General features: G+C 36.3%; 1 protein-coding gene across 2 annotated transcripts; it reads left to right on the top strand.

The window, feature by feature from the left end:
• Positions 1-696: 696 nt before the first annotated feature.
• LOC106882650 (mediator of RNA polymerase II transcription subunit 27) lies at positions 697-19560 on the top strand. 2 transcript variants are annotated; one of them, XR_016241069.1, is made up of 9 exons: positions 697-890; positions 5693-5828; positions 7647-7774; positions 13015-13108; positions 14802-14909; positions 15020-15061; positions 15379-15456; positions 16261-18449; positions 18735-19560. XR_016241069.1 is itself a non-coding variant. In XM_014933396.3 (8 exons), the coding sequence occupies exons 1-8, from the start codon at positions 709-711 to the stop codon at positions 16393-16395; spliced, it is 903 nt and encodes a 300-aa protein (XP_014788882.1). In that variant the 5' UTR covers positions 697-708; the 3' UTR covers positions 16396-19560. The 2 variants fall into 2 exon arrangements, 1 of the variants encoding a protein (XP_014788882.1); XM_014933396.3 differs by having other exon boundaries at positions 16261-19560.
• Positions 19561-19948: the final 388 nt, after the last annotated feature.

Below are 19948 nucleotides of genomic sequence, written 5' to 3'. Positions count from 1 at the left end.
ATTCCTACATATATGCATACATAAATACCCACCCACCCCTTTCGGTCATGAATGACTATAGGATTACTCCTAGAAAGTTCCCTTCCGATGCACAAGTCCGGGCAAGGTTGTTTATGGAAGACCAGCAGACGCCCATGCATACCAGCCTTCCCTCTCCACGCCACCGATGTTATCCACAAAAAAGGGAAATGCCGATACAGCTTGGCACCAGTGAAGTCGCAACTCATTTCTACAGCTGAGTGAAATAAAGTGTTTTGCTCAAGAACTCAACACACAGCCCGGTCCGGGAATCGAACACACTACTCGTGGTTGTGAGCCTGACACTCTAACCACTGAGCCACGTGTGTGTGTGTGTGTGTGTGTGTGTGTGTGTGTGTGTGTGAACTTTAAAAATATGGTCACAGAATTAATAATATAACAAATATGAAAGCGGTTATTGTATGGGCTAACTTGAAGATATTTCACCTTCTTGACACACTAAGACAATAACTATAATTTTATTCATTAATTATGGTCAGAATAAATTATTATAGAATTAATTGAAGTACTCTATTATACGTCACATTAAATTTAAAAAAGGAAAAAGTTGGACTTGTACCGTTGTTCGTATAAAGAGCTATTATTAGCATAAAATGCTGTTCACAGAAAGCTCCTTCTCGCTAAAAGCTGCCGGCGCAAGATAATTACAATAAGGTTATATGTGTTAAAATGGCTGACCTCGAGAATATGGAGAATATTGCGGAAGCAATAAGATTAACTCAAAAAATACGAGCCAGTGTTTCCCGAACGTTTTCAGATTTATCAAACGGCTTTCACAACTCGCAGGGAAATGAGAAAAAGTGTCTGAATGATCTTCAGAAGTCTTTATTAGCGATCAATAATGATTATAAGTATGTGGTTTGTTTTTGTTATTTTTTAACATGTGGTTTATATTGTTTTATTCGTCTAATATTCTTTTGTTTCAAAACATTTCTTGTTGCTGTATTAACTAAGACTTTCTAATCTGTTTCAAATACGATTTTTCTTTGGACTTTCATTATTTCATGAAAAATCTAAATGATTTTGAAATAGCGAATCCGTAAGGTTTTAAAAAATAGTATTACTTTGGTATAGACATTTTAATACTATAAGAAACTATGCAAAATTGTATTACACAGAATAAAATAATTCTACTTTCGTTGTTGGCTATTCAGTCTAATGGGAACGAGAAAGCCTTTGCTGAAATTATTTCCAGACTGATATTTCTCTGAATAATTCAATTTCATTCACTAAATTGATGGTGAACTTTTGATCAAAGGCATTCTGGATTCTATCACTCCTTCTGTCTTTAAAAGGTATGGATATGGACACACTCAAGAATTCATACGATTATGGAAAAACCAAAAAAAAATTTTTTGGTGCGTGATTTAAGGTCTATTTAGCTGTTATTTTTAGCATTCTCTCGACCACCTCATACCCTCCTCGTTTGTCAGTATCTTTCTCCTTATAAACACATTGACCCTAACCCTAACACTAGTTTTGTGAGATTTGGCTGTTATTTCTAGCATGTAAATAGCCTGCTTGGTGGGAGGGGGGGAATTTTTCAATTTTTTTTCAGAATCGGAATCTCCATAGCATAAAACGTTAGATTCCGTAAAAAAAATTAATAAATAAGGGGGGGGGGGGGAAGGTTCAGATTACATATAGTCCATCTGGACTGAATATTTTATTGCTGGGATATAAGCCAAAAATTTGGACTGTCCATAATTTTAAACTGATTTTAATAGAAAATTCTAAAAAAAATTTTTCATAGCCTTTTTAAATTCCCGTTTGTAGAATACAAATTTGCAAAACAAATTTCTGATAATTCCAAAAAATAAAATAAATTATTAGGAGTTATATGGGGTGCTTAAGCCAGAATTCCACCAAAGTATGTATGTAGCGCTTTTCTTTCTCAAGACAGTAGAGTAATTTTAAGATTTCGTTGCTTTTTCTAGTAGATTGAGCTACCACTTAGAGGCTCTTTTGTTGACATAACGTATTTTGCTTGTTGTTTAACCCAGGTCAGTAGACCCATACTCGAAATATTCCAACCATGATCACCCCAACTTCTCTTTAAAGCAGTAAAGACAGGATACATTATCAAATATATCATTTCCTTTGCTGAGACGGTAAGGTAAAGTTTGAGGGAGATCTGGCTGCTGTTTCTAGCATATCAAGTGATCCCATATAGATGCCTTCACTTGGCTCGTCTCCAGGCAAGTAGCAAGCAATAGTCCAATTCCTTATGTACAATAGCAAAGATGGTTTTTGTTTTATTATTGTAGAATTACTCAAAATGGCAGGCTGGCAAAATCTTTAGAGCATTGGGGGGAAGAAAAAAAAAAACGCCCTGTGCAATTTGTTCTGGTACTTTATGATCTGAGCTCAAATCCTGTTGAAGTCAACTTTGCTGTTCAGCTCTTGGAATTGATAAAGTACCAATTAAGTACTGGAGTCAATGTAATCAACTAACCCCTCTCCTCAGACTAGCTGGTCATCATCATCGTTTAAAGTTCACTTTCCATGTTGGCATGGGTTAGACAGTTTGACTGTGGACTGGCAAGCCGGGAGGCTGTACCAGGCTCCAATCTGATCTGGCAAGATTTCTACAGCTGGATGCCCTCCCTAATGCCAACCACTCCGAGAGTGTACATGCCACCAGCACAGGAGCCAGTCAGGCTGCACTGGCATTGACCACATTCGAATGGTGCTTGTTACATATCACCAGCATGGGTGCCAGTCAGGTGGCACTGACATCAACCATGTTCAAATGGTGCTTTTTATGTGCCACCAGCATGGGTGCCAATCAAGCAGCACTGGCATCGGTCATGACTACGATTTCACTTGGCTCAACAGGTCTTCTCAAGCACAGCATATTGCCCAATGATTGAAGGGGTACTTTTAAATGAGCCAGTTATGCGACAGTGGCATCAGCCACGGCTACAATCTCACTTGGCTTGCTGGGTTTTCTCAAGCACAGCATATCTCCAAAGGTCTCAGTCACTTGTCACTGCCTCTGTGAGGCCCAATGTTCAAAGGTTATGCTTCACTACCTCACCTCTTCCACAGGTTCCCCTCCATTATTAGGGTGTGACACTTCTTCACACATCTGTCCTCATCCATACGCAACACATGACCATACCAGCGCAGTCGTCTCTCTTGCACATCACATCTGATGCTGCTTATGTCCAACTTTTCTCTCAGGGCACTTACACTCTGTCGTGTATACACACTGACATTACACATTCAGTGGAGCGTTAGTATGCTCAGCAATCACAGCCCATGTTTTACTGCCATATAGCATGGCTGTTCGCACACCGGTATCATACAGTCTACTTTTCACTCTGAGCAAGAGGCCTTTTGTTACCAGCAGAGGTAGCTCTCTGAACTTTGCCCAGGCTATTCTTATTCTCTTGTGTTTAAATTAAAAATCATTTTTGTAGAATTCAAAGTCACAAACCACTTTACAAAATAAAATTGAAGTGCTTTATTTAATTGTTTTTTTTATGAAAACATTGATTTGAATTTTATTATCTTTTTAGAAATCAACTGCGTGGCACCTTGGGCAAGTGTCTTCTACTATAGCCTCGGGCTGACCAAAGCCTTGTGAGTGGATTTGGTAGACAGAAACTGAAAGAAGCCCATCGTATATATGTAATATATGTATTTGTGTGTCTGTGGTTGTCTCCCCCCCCCCCCAACATCACTTGACAACCAATGCTGGTGTGTTTGTGTCCCTGTAACTTAGCAGTTCAGCAAAAGAGACCGATAGAATAAGTAATAGGCTTACAAAGAATAAGTCCTGGGGTCGATTTCCTCGGCTAAAGGCGGTGTTCCAGCATGGCCACAGTCAAATGACTGAGACAAGTAAAAGAGTGTTATCTTTAATTCTACTCTGATCATGAAAATTATTGGACATAGTTTCATGCCTGCTATTTTTCCTTCTTTTAAAATATTTTTTGAAGTTGTTTGTGGAATTTAGGTTGTGTTCACTTTTTAATTTGGAAAATTGATGAAATCTGGAGAATTCAGTCAGAGAGTTATACAGGTTATGAGTCCCTTATGTAAAATCTGTGTAACCGAAAGTGTTGCAACTTTCGGAGTATTTTTATGTTTGCATCTATAAAATGGGACAGCTTGTGGGTGGAATCCAAGTCTAAACAATATCCGTTTACATTTCAAAATATACCTTAAATGTGATTTTATATAAATTTTTGATAATTTTTTTATGCATAATACCATCAAAATGTTAAGATATTAGTTTCTACCTATGTCATGTTTTGGTTTGTATTTTATTTGTATTGTATTTTGTACTATACAGGTATTAGGTTTTATGTAAGATATAAAAGCAAAGCATTGAACATGATTACAGGTAAATAAAATGAAACCTGAAAAAAGCATTTTTATTTTTGATGTAATGTGTAATGATGTTAGTCATGTCACACACATACATGTAGGTGAAATTCAAATCTTACATAAAAATAACGTTTTGTGTTTACTGTACAAAAAAAGAAAAAAAACCATGATCACTGCTTATAAACTTGTAAATGCAACGACAGACATTACAATTATTTCATGTCCCAGCATTTTGTGAAATTTTCCATTTGTGACATATCATATCTACATTCAAAAAGACTTTTGGATTTGGGAATTTCAGATAAAAGATTTTCAACTGTAACATTTGTCAAGCCAACTGAATTATACCCTAATATTTTTTTTTTTTTTTTTAAAGAGGGAGAGCATCAAATATGTAGTCCTAGATACATTATGCCTGAAAAAAAAAGTAGATGGTCATCAATGAGATGCTTTTAACCATAGACTTGTTTGATGTGGACTGACCCACACGTAAATAACAATTAACAAGTTGTTACTCATTTTGTAAATAGCCAGTCATGAGGAGTGGAAGCTACTGTGTCCTTAACTCTACCAACAGTATAGCTGTGTGAGCAATCTGGTCTTGTCAGCCTTGAAAGGCTGATTAGAAGGACAACTCTAAGCATAAAACACTAACTTACTATCTTTAAATACCTACAAAGAGGTGATGACTTAGGGAGTCAATGCCAAGAGCAAATCAAGTGAAAAAGAAATCTGGGCCTGCTGACCCTCTTCATCCCAAAGAAAGTACAAAGAAATGAAATGAGTTGTATCTGAGGGGATACAACATTTTGTGCTTATTTCTGTTAATTAGTTCTATGTCATTCTTGATTGAGCAGACCTATTATCAAAGCTATTTCAACCATGACTAACCCATCTTTTTTATAAGTATCTTGGAATACATTATCATGTGTCCCTCTTTAAGATGGTGGCATGTAATTTGAAGCAGATTTGGCTATTTCTGACAGGCTCTCTGTTTCTTTGAAAAATTTTCACAATTTCAACATATTCATATTTTAACATTTCGATCACTGTTTAACAGTATCAGTTAGAGCTAACATTTGCTTGGATACTTTCTTCTAACAAAGCTCAAATAGGCAGAAGTATCTATCTAGCAATTCCACTGTTCCTACAATACAATTTTTATCTGTTACTGATATATATTTTTTGATACTATATGTCTATAAGAAATTCTTTGAGACAAATACTGTAGTTTAGCAGACTTTCAACAATATATCTGCTTTAAATATGATACAGATTATGATTTTAAAATATTTGTTTTCCTTTCAAATTTCAGTGCTTTAGAAAAGGTTGGCAACAGTCTGAACCCCATTGATCGTGTGACCAACAGTTTTAACTTAAGCCTTGACCCTGGTATCGATAAGACTCCTCTATATTCACAGCTGTTATATACTCATAAATGGATAACCAAGGTCAGATGATTCTCTTTTATTTTAAAATGTGTAAAAAACATGTAATCAACAATGCTCCAGCGTAGTTATATCGCATTAAGCTCTAGTTATTTAAATATTAAAGAAAAAATTCTTTGCTTTTTAAGGTGAAAAAATATCTTTAACATGCAAAATTTTTCAAAGATCCAATATCATACAAAACTTTTCAAAGACGCAATATCAAAACCTTTGTTTTACTTCTTGGAAAACATTAAAATAAGGTTGATCAACATTGACTGGCAATCACCAAAATAGTTTTTTTTGCTTACATCTTAATCTCAGGCAGTGAAGATGAATATAAAACAACAGAAATGATAGAGCTAAACAACATCAAAGAATATGGATACTGAGGGTGGAAAGAGCTAGAAGTTAAACTCTAAACATATATTTGTGCTGGAGACTGGCACAATTTCTTTGTCAATTTGATGCAGGCATGGCCTTGTAGTTGAGAATTTTGCTTCACAACCACTTGGCTTCAAGTTGTAATACAAAACCTTCACACTTTGGAAAAGTATTTTCTATGTCCTTGAGTTGATTCAAGTCTTGTAAGTGAAATTAAATAGATGAAGAAAAAAGTGCCCTTTCTTTTCTGACTAAGCAGTAAATAATAATAATCTATACTATAATGGAGAAAGCTGCTTATTAATTAGGTATGTAACAATTACTAAAAGTACTAAAATTACTCTCTGGAAAATTTTATGAATTCCTTTGTTATCGATAAAAAGGTACTTTCAAAGTGTCTGTTATTATTTACTATCACAAATTTAAATATTTGTTGCCCAGTTTTATGTTCACTGCAGAGTAGGTTTTAACATTTGATAAACAATATCAATTTATTCTGGGAAAATTTTTCGTATTCATTTGCAACAAAATCTCTCACTTTCTCTCCTGCCTCTGACTGTTTTCATTAATAATAATCTACTTGATACATATTCATTGCAATTTTTTCATTTCAAGTTTTATTTCAGATGAGGAAATCAGGTATTTTGTTCACTTAAATTTGCTGTGTAAATGCCCTCAGTTTATTGTTTATACATACTGAAAATAAATTATATAGGACAACTTATTAAAACTTACTGAAGTTTCGAACTCATGTGACTTATTTCCTTTCCGTCTTTATCTAAGAATTAGCAAATGAATTTGTGGCTATGGCTATTTAATACACTATAGGTATTAAAATATCTCTATGTGATCGCTGCTATTTTTTGGCACATTAAACGTAGTTGACCTGCTTTGATGTTTGTTTAAAAAAAGAGAGATTATGACTGATAAAATAATGAAAGCAATATTTACTAAGCAAGTGAGCACTATAATACAAGAAAATAATTAGACTTAAAATATCATAAAATATTTAGAATTGGGAATAAAATGTGGAAATATCGAGTGGCTAACAGAAAACCGCCTGGAGGGAAGTCTTTCTTTCAGTAATAATAATAATTAGAAAATCAGATGATATTTCATATATTATCAACATTCACTTGTTGAACGCTTTGATAGTTTAGCAGTCTATGACAAGTAAATTTGCACAACATAATTTGGTTATAGAAAATAAGTTTGGTATCTACTTATTCTCCATTAAGTAAATAAATTAACTGACATGCAAGTCTCATGTCAAGAAACAATTGACTCTAATTTTCTAAACACTAAAATGAATAAAGAGTATTAAAGAACAATAATCATATTAATTTGAAGGAATAAAAGTAAAAGAAACATCTGCTATAAATGGCTAATATATGATGATATAAACCTCTGGCTATCCTCGGATGTTAAATGCTAAAAAGATTTGTTATTCATCTTCAGACTCTTGAGCTCTCCAACCAAGCTTTCTCCATCTTGAATCAAAGCCCACTTCACCGATCCGTGTATGCTAGTGCTAGCTCTAAACGATTGCGCCGTCAGTCTCCAATTAGTCATTCTGTTTCAACAAAGTAAGTGGATTTTTTTTGTATCATGGAATATATGTATCAGTATATTATAACTGAATAGTTTTAGTAGTAGTAGTAATGTGATCATTTTCCAAAACTGAAGATGCTACACAAAAATTGATATAATTCCAATTGCTAATGACCACAACTTGAAGATTGGCTATATATATATATATATATATATTTAGGTGTTCACATTGATATGTAATTATTGAAGACATTGTCATGAAACCTTTAATCAAATAGAGGATCCAGATCTATCATTTCCAATCTTCTGTGTAAATATGTTTGGTATTGGGGAATCTTACCCTACTTGGAAACTGGTGAGGGTTGGCAACAAGAGCAGCCAGCTGTAGAATTTTCACTCATTAAATTTGGTCCAACCCGTTACAAGCATGGAAAAGTGGATGTTAAATAATGATGATGTGTATCATCCCATATATATTTATATATATATATATATATAGCTAATAGTAAGGGATTATCAATACCTATAACGGCACTGGAAATAGCTGTAAACCAAATTTGCTCCAATAAATGAAAAATATGTAATGACCATTATTTTTAACTTGTTTTATATATATATATATATATATATATATATATTATTTTGCTTAAAAGAGTTCCAACACTGTCTGTTTTTTATGTTTTATTTATATTCCTGCAGAACTAATGTGGGGTATAGAATATGGAATATATAATATGATATACAATATAAAATAAAATAAAATAAAAATGGATGGCACCATGAGAGAAAGTATTGAATGTAGATGAAATATTGAGTGTTCAATATAAAGGATCATTGTATATTGTATATCATGTTATATATTGTATATTCCATATTCTATACCCCACATTAGTTCTGCAGGAATATAAATAAAACATAAAAAACAGACAGTGTTGGAACTCTTTTAAGCAAAATAATATATTCCTCTATACACAATCATACAAAAAACCCCACCTTTTTTGTATTTATTTTTACTCGCATATATATATATATATATATATATAAAATTATCTCGCTGACATACTACGACGGAATCGCCAAGATGCAGATAAGATTGAGATTTTTATTTATTTACGGCCTCAAACATCTCATACCTTCGCGCTTTAGTTTGCCCTCTATTATTTATCTTGTTTCTCTCCATGAAATTCAATTGAATCCAGTTGTTGTCTTAAATTCATACTTATTCATTTTCTAAGCTTCCTAAATTCATTGCTCTTTTAAAAATTACGATTTATGCATTGTTGTCTCTCAAATATTTAAAATCTACAATTAAGAGCCCTATCTACTCGCTGGCGGTAACCCGCCCTCCCACCCCCTCCACCGGAAGTTCATTCCTCTGTCATCCTGTCAACCTCGGCTGTCTCCCGGAACCCATCTAGTGGCCTTGGCCATCCTCTCCCCTACCTTTGGGTAGCGCATTAAGTTTGAGAAATGTTTGCAGGTTGTAGGTACTGTTTTGCTTATGAATTCTTCCAATTGCAAGTTTTCTTTTCAGGTACACGACACTGCTTTTCCCCTTCCCAGGCTACAGGCCCACACCCCCAACACCCATACTGTTAGGATTGGCACTCTCAACATCGGCACGCTGAAAGGTAGATCTGGTGAAATTGTTGAGATGCTTGAACGGAGACGCGTAGATATGTGCTGCATCCAGGAAGTAAGATGGAGAGGAGGTTCTGCGAGGTTCCTCACAGGCAAAGAACACAGGTACAAGATTTTCTGGGCAGGGAACACTGACGGGGTCGGGGGCGTAGGAATACTTCTAGCGGAGTAATGGGTGGATAAGGTAATCGAGGTTGTTAGAGTAAGTGACAGAGTACTTAAGATCAGACTAGTGCTTCATCATAGATTAGCTACTGTCATCTCAGCCTATGCACCTCAACCGGGGCTACCAGATGGTCTGAAAGACCAATTCTATGACACCCTCTTGCAAACTACCTCGTCGACGAGTGACAGGGACCTTCTCTTTGTGGCTGGAGACTTCAACGGTCATGTCGGACGTCGTGCTGGAGGCTTCCATGGCATACATGGAGGCTATGGCTTCGGTTCCCGCAACGAGGAGGGAACCAGACTGCTGGAGTTCTGTGATGCAACCGATCTTATGGTCTGCAATACCAACTTCAGGAAACCTGCCAGTCACCTAGTCACCTACCACTCCGGCAGACACTCTAGCCAAATCGACTACATCCTCGCCAGAAATAGGGAAAGAGGGCGGCTTATAAATGCCAAAACCTACCCTGGCGAAGAATGTACCCCACAACATAGATTAGTAGTTAGCGACTTTGGGATCAAGGCAAAATGGGTGCCCAGAATTGGACAGGCTTGGAGGAGAAGGGTGTGGAAGCTTAAAGACCCTGCAAACAGACAGAGACTTAGAGACAAGTTACTTGAAGCATTTAACGAAATTGAAGGGGATATAGCATCATACAACGTGGAAGACAATTGGAGATTTCTGCGGGACAACCTGTTGAAAGCCACCGACCAGATTTGTGGGTGGTGTAAGGTCCCCTCCTGACCCAGAGTAACGTGGTGGTGGAACAAGGAGGTAGACAGGGCTATTAGACAAAAGAAACAGGCTTGGAAGGACTGGAAGAACGGTGGTAGCAGGGAATTGTACCAATGTGCCAGAAGGGAGGCTAGGCGACAGGTTTATTTAGCCAGAGGGGAAGCAGATAAGGAAAGATTTGCCAATGTTCTGCGCCGTGAGGACCAAAGACTCGAGGTATTTCGTGTTGCAAGACAGTGTAGGAGAGAGAATAGTGATGTTGTAGGAGAGAAATGTGTTCGCATGGATGATGGTACGCTTGCATTAAATGAGGATGCAAAGAAAGAGGTCTGGAGATGCCACTACGATAGATTGCTTAATAAAGAGAATGAATGGGAGAAAGAGAGCCTGCCGTATGTCGACCCAATAGAGGGACCAGCTATCCGAGTTGATAGTACCAGGGTAGATAAAGCAATTAAGAGTATGAAGACCGGGAAAGCCCCCGGCCCATCAGGAATCACTGCAGAGATGCTCAAAATATCTGGCAGTGTTGGCTATAGCCTAGTCACCCGTATTACGAACCAGGTGATACACGAAGGAGTCATACCCAATGACTGGTGTAGCAGCATCATAGTCAACTGCTACAAAGGTAAAGGTGACGCTTTAGATACAAATAATTACAGAGGCATCAAGCTGTTAGATCAGGTTATGAAAGTTACAGAGAGGGTCATAGCCCAACTAATTAGGGAGCGAATCAATTTAGATGAGATGCAGTTTGGGTTCGTGCCAGGTAAAAGCACTACTGATGCCTTATTTCTAGTGAGACAGTTGCAGGAGAAATACCTAGCTAAGGATAAACCTCTGTACCTGGCTTTCGTTGACATGGAGAAAGCCTTTGACAGGGTCCCCCGATCCCTTATCTGGTGGTCAATGAGGAAACTGGGGATAGAAGAATGGTTAGTGAGAGCTGTGCGAGCCATGTACAGAGATGCTGCCAGTAAGGTGAGGGTTGGAAATGAGTACAGCAATGAATTCCGGGTAGAGGTAGGGGTCCACCAAGGTTCCGTCCTCAGCCCCCTCTTATTTACCATAGTCCTCCAGGCAATCACAGAGGAGTTCAAGACAGGTTGCCCCTGGGAGCTCCTCTATGCTGATGACCTTGCCCTAATTGCGGAGTCACTATCAGAACTAGAGGAGAAGTTTCAGGTGTGGAAGCAAGGTCTAGAATTGAAGGGCCTTAGAGTCAACCTAGCTAAAACCAAAATCCTAATAAGTAGGAAGGTAGATAAAACACAAACCCCTTCAGGTAGATGGCCCTGCTCAGTATGTAGAAAAGGAGTAGGTAGTAACTCTATAAGATGTACCCGGTGCAAGCTATGGACACATAAGAGGTGCAGCAACATCAAAGGCAGGTTAACTAGCAAGTTAGTTTTCGTTTGTGGCAGATGTTCAGGTGCAATAAAGACTGCAAACAAACAGGAAACAACTTCTATCTCATTCCAGGGTGAAAAACTAGAGGTAGTCGATAGCTTCCGCTATCTGGGCGACCAAGTTAGTAGTGGGGGTGGCTGCGCTGAAAGTGTAGCTGCTAGAATAAGAATAGCCTGGGCAAAGTTTAGAGAGCTCTTACCCCTGCTGGCGACAAAGGGACTCTCACTCAGAGTAAAAGGCAGACTGTATGACGCATGCGTACGAACAACCATGCTACATGGCAGTGAAACATGGGCTGTAACTGCTGAGGACATACGTAAGCTCGCAAGGAATGAAGCCAGTATGCTCCGTTGGATGTGTAATGTCAATGTGAATACCTGTCAGAGTGTAAGTATCTTGAGAGAAAAGCTGAACATTAGAAGCATCAGTTGTGGCGTGCAAGAGAGACGATTGCGCTGGTATGGACATGTGGTGAGAATGGATGAGGATAGCTGCGTGAAAAAGTGCCACACCCTAACAGTTGAGGGAACCCGTGGAAGAGGTAGGCCCAGGAAGACCTGGGCTGAGGTGGTGAGGCAAGACCTTCGTACATTGGGCCTCACCGAGGCGATGACTACTGACCGAGACCTTTGGAAATGTGCTGTGCGTGAGAAGACCCGGCAAGCCAAGTAAGATCGTTGCCAGTGCCCCTGGACTGGTTCTTGTGCGGGTGGCACATGAGATGCACCATTTTGAGCGTGGCCGTTGCCAGTACCGCCTGACTGGCTCCTGTAGGATTTTCGAGCGAGATCGTTGCCAGTGCCCCTGGACTGGCTTGTGCGGGTGGCACATAAAAGACACTATTTCGAGTGTGGCCGTTTTCGTGCGGGTGACACGTAAAAGCACCCACTACACTCTCTGAGTGGTTGGCGTTAGGAAGGGCATCCAGCTGTAGAAACTCTGCCAAATCAGACTGGAGCCTGGTGTTGCCATCCGGTTTCACCAGTCCTCAGTCAAATCGTCCAACCCATGCTAGCATGGAAAGCGGACGTTAAACGATGATGATGATATATATACACACACACACACACACAGACAGACAGATGCATGCATACATACTTTACTTGAACAAAACTCAGAGGATTTGTTCTATATATTCGTAAATACTTCTAAGAAATATATATGGTAACTTCACACAGCCAGTCATATTTAACTACATTTAGCTCAGATTTTGAAATAATAGATATGTATAATTTTTTAAGTAATGCAAATAATTATGTAGTTGTTTTATATCTCTGTTCTCAAGTCAGAGTTACTAGTCATGTCTTCTCTCTTTTCCAGTGCTCTTGATGTCTGTTTAACAAACTGGGATCGATCTTTTCCAGATATGTCTTTTTCTATTCTACGTCCTTTAGGCAACTGTGGAGTGGTTCAGGTAAGTGTTATCAATTATTACAACTGTAATCAGTTGTTCTGTATAATTTTACTTTCTTTTGTTTTATCTTTCAGAGAGATTATTTGTCATTTCTTCAATCATATCAAATAATTATCTTTCACAATGCAGTCATATTCATTTTTCTTTTTTCTACTGATACATTCCTTTAAATTTTTAGAATCATTTTTTAATGTTTTTATTTATTTTAGCTTTTCTCTCTAAATTCTGTTTTGGAAATATGTCACCATTTAAGCCTTTTAAGCATCTATGTTTGTTGTGAAACATGTGAGATGGATAGGCACTGTACTGTAGAATTATATGTTACTTTATCTATAAGAGCATCACTCTTCCCTCCTAACAGCTCCCTGACAGATTGCTGCCACTGGCCAGACAGTGTGCATATCTCCATGTGCTGTCACCTTCATCTATCTGCATGACTTTGTTGTATTAGCAACATCAACACAACTCATTGCTTACATTCCACCCTACTCATGATGAGTTGGCCACAGGGATACAAGTAGCCATTGATGGTTCCTGATGACTAAGAGCAATACATCATTCTCTTCTCCCAGCAACTCCCCAACAGATCATCACTGGCTCAATGGTGTGCATATGTCTGTGTGTTATTACCATCATTGACCCATACAACTTTATAACAATACTTCTGTAGTTCAATTTAAATACCTTTAAGTCTACTTTAGAGACTCTTTATTATTATCTCTGATTACATGTTATACTTCCTTCTAGTTTCTTATTTCATATAAATCCAAATCGAGCATAGTCATTTACAATCATCCTGAGTCAAATTCATGTTGCAAATTTGACACTATACTCAACCTATGTCTCTCAGCTGCTGCAATCTATTATCTGTTTCATTGGACCATCATATACCATGCTTTCAATGCCACGCATATATATATATAAGCTTATCAATAGAGACAATAGTTTCTTTTCTCTTGTCACTCTATAGTCTGGTTGGTAAATTTTCATTAGTGCTTTCAGCATTAATTAGTCACTTAAGTAACAGAACCTCTCTACTACCTACACTGAATCATCTTAGTAGATTATAGACTTTAGTCTGTATCTGCTCCCATTGGTGGGCACTAGTACAATACTAGCAAGTGTAAAATGTTGATTTATTAGTCAATCTCCGTATCTCTGTAGCCATCAAATGTACTACCTAGACTATAAAATATCTCAGTAATTATGTACACTTCCATATGCAAACAACCCAGACTTTGTTGAAGGCACTGTTATTGTTTCCTTGGACACTTTGTTACTTTTTCTCTTCATTCTGAATTCCAAAATTTATTACATATTTTGATTTATTAGTCATGTTTTAATTGATGATATTGAACAGATTGGTCATTACTCTATAAGCTGGGATTTACTGATTTCATAGATGCAATTTATTATACTATTTGTAATTACTAAGACCTTTATTTTCACAATAAAAAGAAATAAACAGGATTCTATTGCTAGCTCTGTTATTGAAACTTAGGTTTACAACTAGAAGTTTATTAATTAAATGAGTTAACAAAATAAAGAATACGATAACTTGTTAGGATTTGAACTGAGGAAGTACAGCCAGTAAAATCAGCACTCAAATTCCTCAGCCTTTTTCCTGTTGAACATTTTTATTATTTTTATAGAGGAAAAATGAACTCAACACACTGTCTTTATATTTCTGTAGGTGACTGTTGGCCGTGCTATGAATGTTCTGGTCATTCTTAGGGGTTTGATTATTGAATGGGTTCGAGTTAAAGGTTTCACAGAAGACTTTTTTACAGATGATGGAAAAGTAAGTGATCCCTTTCAAAAAGCAACAGTTACCATTTACTCAGTTGAGAACTTTCACGAATTAATGATGCATTTCTTCTTAATTTAACTAATATTTATTCTTTGTTTCAGATAAATGTATGGTCCAAGTCAAAATATCAAGTATTTCAAATGGCAAGTTACTATAATTTTATTTTTCTTGTTGGCAATCTAACAAGTCAAGCTGGTTAATTAGCAAAAACAGCAGATTACCAGACCTTTTTATACCCAACATTAACCACTTTCATTGATTGAAAAAAGAAAGTATTTTGTCTAAGAAAAAATAAGCAATCTATACTTGACTCCATTACTTTCTAGTAATCACAAAACTAAATTATTTTAACATTGTCTTCCCAATTTTTTTACTTTATCATCAGGCTAGTTTTATTGTTTCTGAAGATTTCCTTGCTATAACTTTATCTGATGTAACTGCATACATTTAATTTCTGCAGGTTACAGACCATGCAAGTGCTGCCATGCTGCATTTCTACTCTCCAGTTATTCCAGATGTTGCTGTTAAGTCATTCTTAGTAAGTAATGTATTATAGCTAAATCTTTCCGCTGTTCATTTGTGTTGTTCAAAAGACACAATCTTTTATGTAATTGATTTTTACAGCGTCATTATATCTGATTAATAGTAGTTAAGTACATTCCCAAATACATTTTTAATATTTTTCTAATTTTATTGAGTAGACATTGTGTCTTTTCTCTATGTAATGTTTCTCCTCAACTCCCTATTACAAGCAAATAGCTATGGTTATTTTTATTGTCTAGTTTTAATTTTGAAAAACTGAAATTTTCATCATTTAACCCTCTTAAATTCAGAAATATGAACATTGGATAGTAACAAGAGTCTCTGTTAATGCTTAGAAATGTGGAATTGCATTTTAAAACGTAGATAATTTCTGTTACAAAAATGGTTATAAAAAGAAATATTTCAATTCAGAAAAGACCTCTTTATCCAAGAATAGGGCAATGAAAGACAGAATCAGTAGCATGCCAGACAAATTGTGTTGTAGTATTAACAATATACATCGTTTTTACTTATTAACTATTAAGCCTCGTCAACTTGCCTTTCATCCTGTACCATAAATACAATTCAGTGACAGTTAAATTTATATTTCAGTTTTTAGGAGGCAATAAAATAATTATTAGTCAACTACTGTGCCTGTCTCTCAAAATTATTCTTATCAACATTTAGTAAAGAATATCTTCTTTTTTTATGTGACATAAAACTGTGTAAACTTTCTTTTACAGATTTCCAAGGTGTGTGCCCAATTCCTTCTATTCTGTTTTTAAATATTCTTATTGTTCTTAATTTTTATCTTTTCCAGACCTGGCTGCAAAAATATAGTACATTATTCTCTGCTTCTTGCCATAAATGCAACCGTTATTTACAGAGCGGGCTTCCACCCACATGGCGAGACTTCCGGACAGGAGAGCCCTATCATGAAGTCTGTCGAGGTTAAGAAAAGGACTTAGCTCCATTTAGAATCAACTTGCTGTCCTTTAATTAGCAAATTTTCAACCATGAAAGAAATTCGAGAAACGGCAATTAAATAACATTGCTGTTTAAATTGATTTGGAGAACTTGCATGGTTTTATTTATTCCAAACTTCACAGTTACAGTCAGCAGTGTTTTCCAATGGAATTGGACAATATGTGTTTAAGTTGTATGATGTATCCCATTCTTTAAGACATAAATCTCATATACATGTGTAAAGAAAATAATAAAAAGATCTGGTTTTACTAAGCATTCTCTATTTCAGGTAAAATGTTTGTTGACACAATTTAACTCACTTGTTAAACTAGGGTGTTAATCTCTTTGCTCTGATGCAGTCATATAGCAACAATATGTTGTCTGTGAATTGAATAAAAAAAAACAGACTAAATCTTAGTAAAATGTTTTTAATTTAATTTACCAACTTTTCAGAGAATCTGAATCACCCATCAGCTGTATTCTTAAGGAGTTGATACTGGAAACATGTTTGCTTGCTTGATGGGGCTGGGGTCATGCCAGGTTAATGGTCCCAGAGACATCATCATGTGTAGAACCGACCTGGTCCACCAGTGGTCCTTTGCCAGCCTCTTTGCATCCTCCAAAAATATAAGACTGACTGACACCCATCACTTATGAATGGGTGTCTTATTTGGATAAGACCATCATTGCAATTTTTTATTTTGTCTTTTGCATCCATGTTCCGATGCTTGTATAGATAGGATGGTGGTTTTGCTGGAGCAATTATTTTCACAACTGGGTTTCCTTACTGCCAACCATGAATTAAGAGTGGAGTTTGGGCAAACTGGAACAAGTAGAGTTATAAAACAGTAACGGTGGAAAGATTCGAACTTCTGACTCTGTAGTCAGTTGTCCTGTCTGTTAACCTTCCAGTCATTTAATTTATATAAAATTTGTTGTTTCTTTAATTTGAAAATTTACTATTTATAATGGCACTATTATTTTCATTTCTTTATTTATAAAAAAAGTATGTATAAGCATGAATGTGTGTTTTTACTGATATTTTATTAAAAATATCACTTTTACTTTCTCTTCCATATCAGCAGGAGTTCTCAACATTATCAGATTTAACGTAAACCTATTGCTGACACCTCCAATGCATATCACCTTTTAGTTCAGAGTGGCTGGGCACTGGTCAGCTGCTAGTGGCACTTAGCCACTTTCCCAAACAACATTCTTGTAAATTAATGTTATAGATACAATGCTCACTCTTCCACATAGTATTTCACTTAGAAATTTTCCTTGTCGGGACAAATAGACTTTTTATTGCCAATAGTGTTATTTATCTGAATACTAATTTAAAATTCTAGTTCTTTACCTGTTGCACCATTTGTATACTTATTTGCAATAAATATGGTTTTGATTTCCTATTTATTCTCACATGTACTGAGCAAAATCAATGTCAAAGGGTAGTGGGGGGTTTTAAGTACCCTGCTACTTAAGGTTACTTTAATCGTTAAGAAATAAGTTGTATATTTTAATATTTTTCTCAATTGACACATAAGACATTTAGTACACTTGTGGAGTGGTTGGCATTAGGAAAGGCATCCAGCCATAGAAACCAAGCCTAAACAGACTGAAGCCTGGTACAGCTCTCTGACTTACCAGTTCTAGTCTAACCTATATTGGCATGGAAAACATGGTAAATGATGATTATGATTGATTTTTAAGAGAATCTTTAAAATTGGATATTCATTTACTACAACACACACGAAAGCAAAAAGATTAATATGTGTATCATAATACTTAACACATGGCACATTGAAGATGTGAACAAATATTTTTTTTTCCAAGAGGTAGGGGGAACATCAGTGAAGTTGCTATATCCTTACTATAAAGTGGTAGTTTATGAATCAGAGCAATTTTGGTTGTGAAATACCAATCATATAAGCCAAGGGTCTCCAAAGAGGTCGATGGGACTATTCAAGGGGTCGATAAATGCACATCTACTTAAATATTTCAGATGTGTATTTGGTGTGCAAGATTCTTGATGTGAATACATGTGTTGAAAGAAATACTATTAAACCTTGGGAGAGGCATTATGCTGGTAATAAACACATGCACTGGTTCGGTCCTTTATTTATTTATAAACAGTATTTACTTTTTCTTTTTGTTAAATCATTTCATTGCACTCTTGCAATCTTTTCAGTAACCCGTCTCTCCACTTCCATTTATAAATGGAAGTGCAATGAAATGATTTAACAAAAAGAAAAACTAAATACTGTTTATAAATAAATAAAGGACTGAACCAGTGCATGTGTTTATTACCAGCATAATGCCTCTCCCAAGGTTTAATAGTACTTAAATATTATTTCTTGTATATGCCTGGAGGTCGATGATGGGTCAAGGATTCCATGAAGGGGTTGATGGTCTAAAACGTTTGGGGACACTAGATATAAGCATTTCAATCTTGATGTTTCAGCATAGACATTTACTTCCTAAAACTATCTTTGGAATCTCTCCTGCAGGAGTTGACTCCAAAGGGTTCAAGAGGAACATTAATCTCATTTGTCAAGAAGGGCCTGCAAAGGTTATAGCCACTACCCCTTTCTCCAGACCCAGCAAGTTAAAAGAAATCTTTCCTTATTACTGCAGACTGTGCAAGTGGCTCAGAGGGGCCTAGCTTGTAGCATAAGTGTTGTGCTGGTTCTGCTTCAATATTATGTTAAAGGTGCAAGTGTCCCGAATAATCTGCCATCTGTTACTATGCTTCAAGGAGTAGACAGTTTGTTTAACGAAGTAATTAAAGCATCCAGGTTGAAATCAATGAGAGAGTGTGCGTGTGTTGACTATAAATCTAATCCTCATGTTTCTTAGTTGTTGTGTCTAAACTATTCTGTTTCCACCAACATTTTCTACTGTTAACCAAATGTAGCTATGGTTAAACTCTTCCAGGAAATGTTAACAAATACATTCTATTGTTGAGGGACTTTTTTTTTTTTTTGTGAAATAAACTTTCTGATTAAGACATTTTTTAACATTCATGGAAAGCAGACGTTAAACGATGATGATACATATATAAGAAATTTCAGCCTTACTATATATAAACATTAGTCTGGAATTCCTAACAGATTTTCACCAAATTCAATAAACCTTGAAGATCATCATGCACAAACCTGATTTTCTTTCTTTCTTTATTCATCCCTTCTACACCAGCAATTTTTACAAGCTACTCATGTTGATGTATTATATTTATATAATTTGTTTTGTCTTGTTATGTCAGCAAAATTTTAGTTACATCTTATGATTGTATGTGGGATGTTGGTGACTAAATTATATCTGAAAGAAAACCATCTATTGATTGGCAGTAACTCACTGCTTGACTGAGCCATTATAAAAATATGAAAAATATTCTTTTGTACTCTAGGCACAAGGCCCGAAATTTGGGGAGGGAGCAATCGACCCAAGTATGCAACTATTAACTTGATATCACATTGGGTGACTAAAGTTGGTTTAGTGGTTTCTAATGAGTCAATATGCAATTCTGATGGAGACAGTGACAA

This window comes from Octopus bimaculoides, chromosome 3 (assembly GCF_046866305.1).
Source record: "Octopus bimaculoides isolate indiv1 chromosome 3, ASM4686630v1, whole genome shotgun sequence".
Taxonomy (NCBI): Eukaryota; Metazoa; Mollusca; class Cephalopoda; order Octopoda; family Octopodidae; genus Octopus; species Octopus bimaculoides.
The sequence above is the reverse complement of the archived record's forward strand: the minus strand, read 5'-3'. Positions and strand labels throughout refer to the sequence as shown.

Bases quoted from the DNA above. Each gene is read 5' to 3' on its own strand.
- LOC106882650 (XM_014933396.3), top strand. From the start codon at position 709: ATGGCTGACCTCGAGAATATGGAGAATATTGCGGAAGCAATAAGATTA. The intron at 891-5,692 runs GTATGTGGTTTG...TTCAAATTTCAG, and splicing joins GCGATCAATAATGATTATAA to TGCTTTAGAAAAGGTTGGCA. The intron at 15,062-15,378 runs GCAAGTTACTAT...TAATTTCTGCAG, and splicing joins AATATCAAGTATTTCAAATG to GTTACAGACCATGCAAGTGC.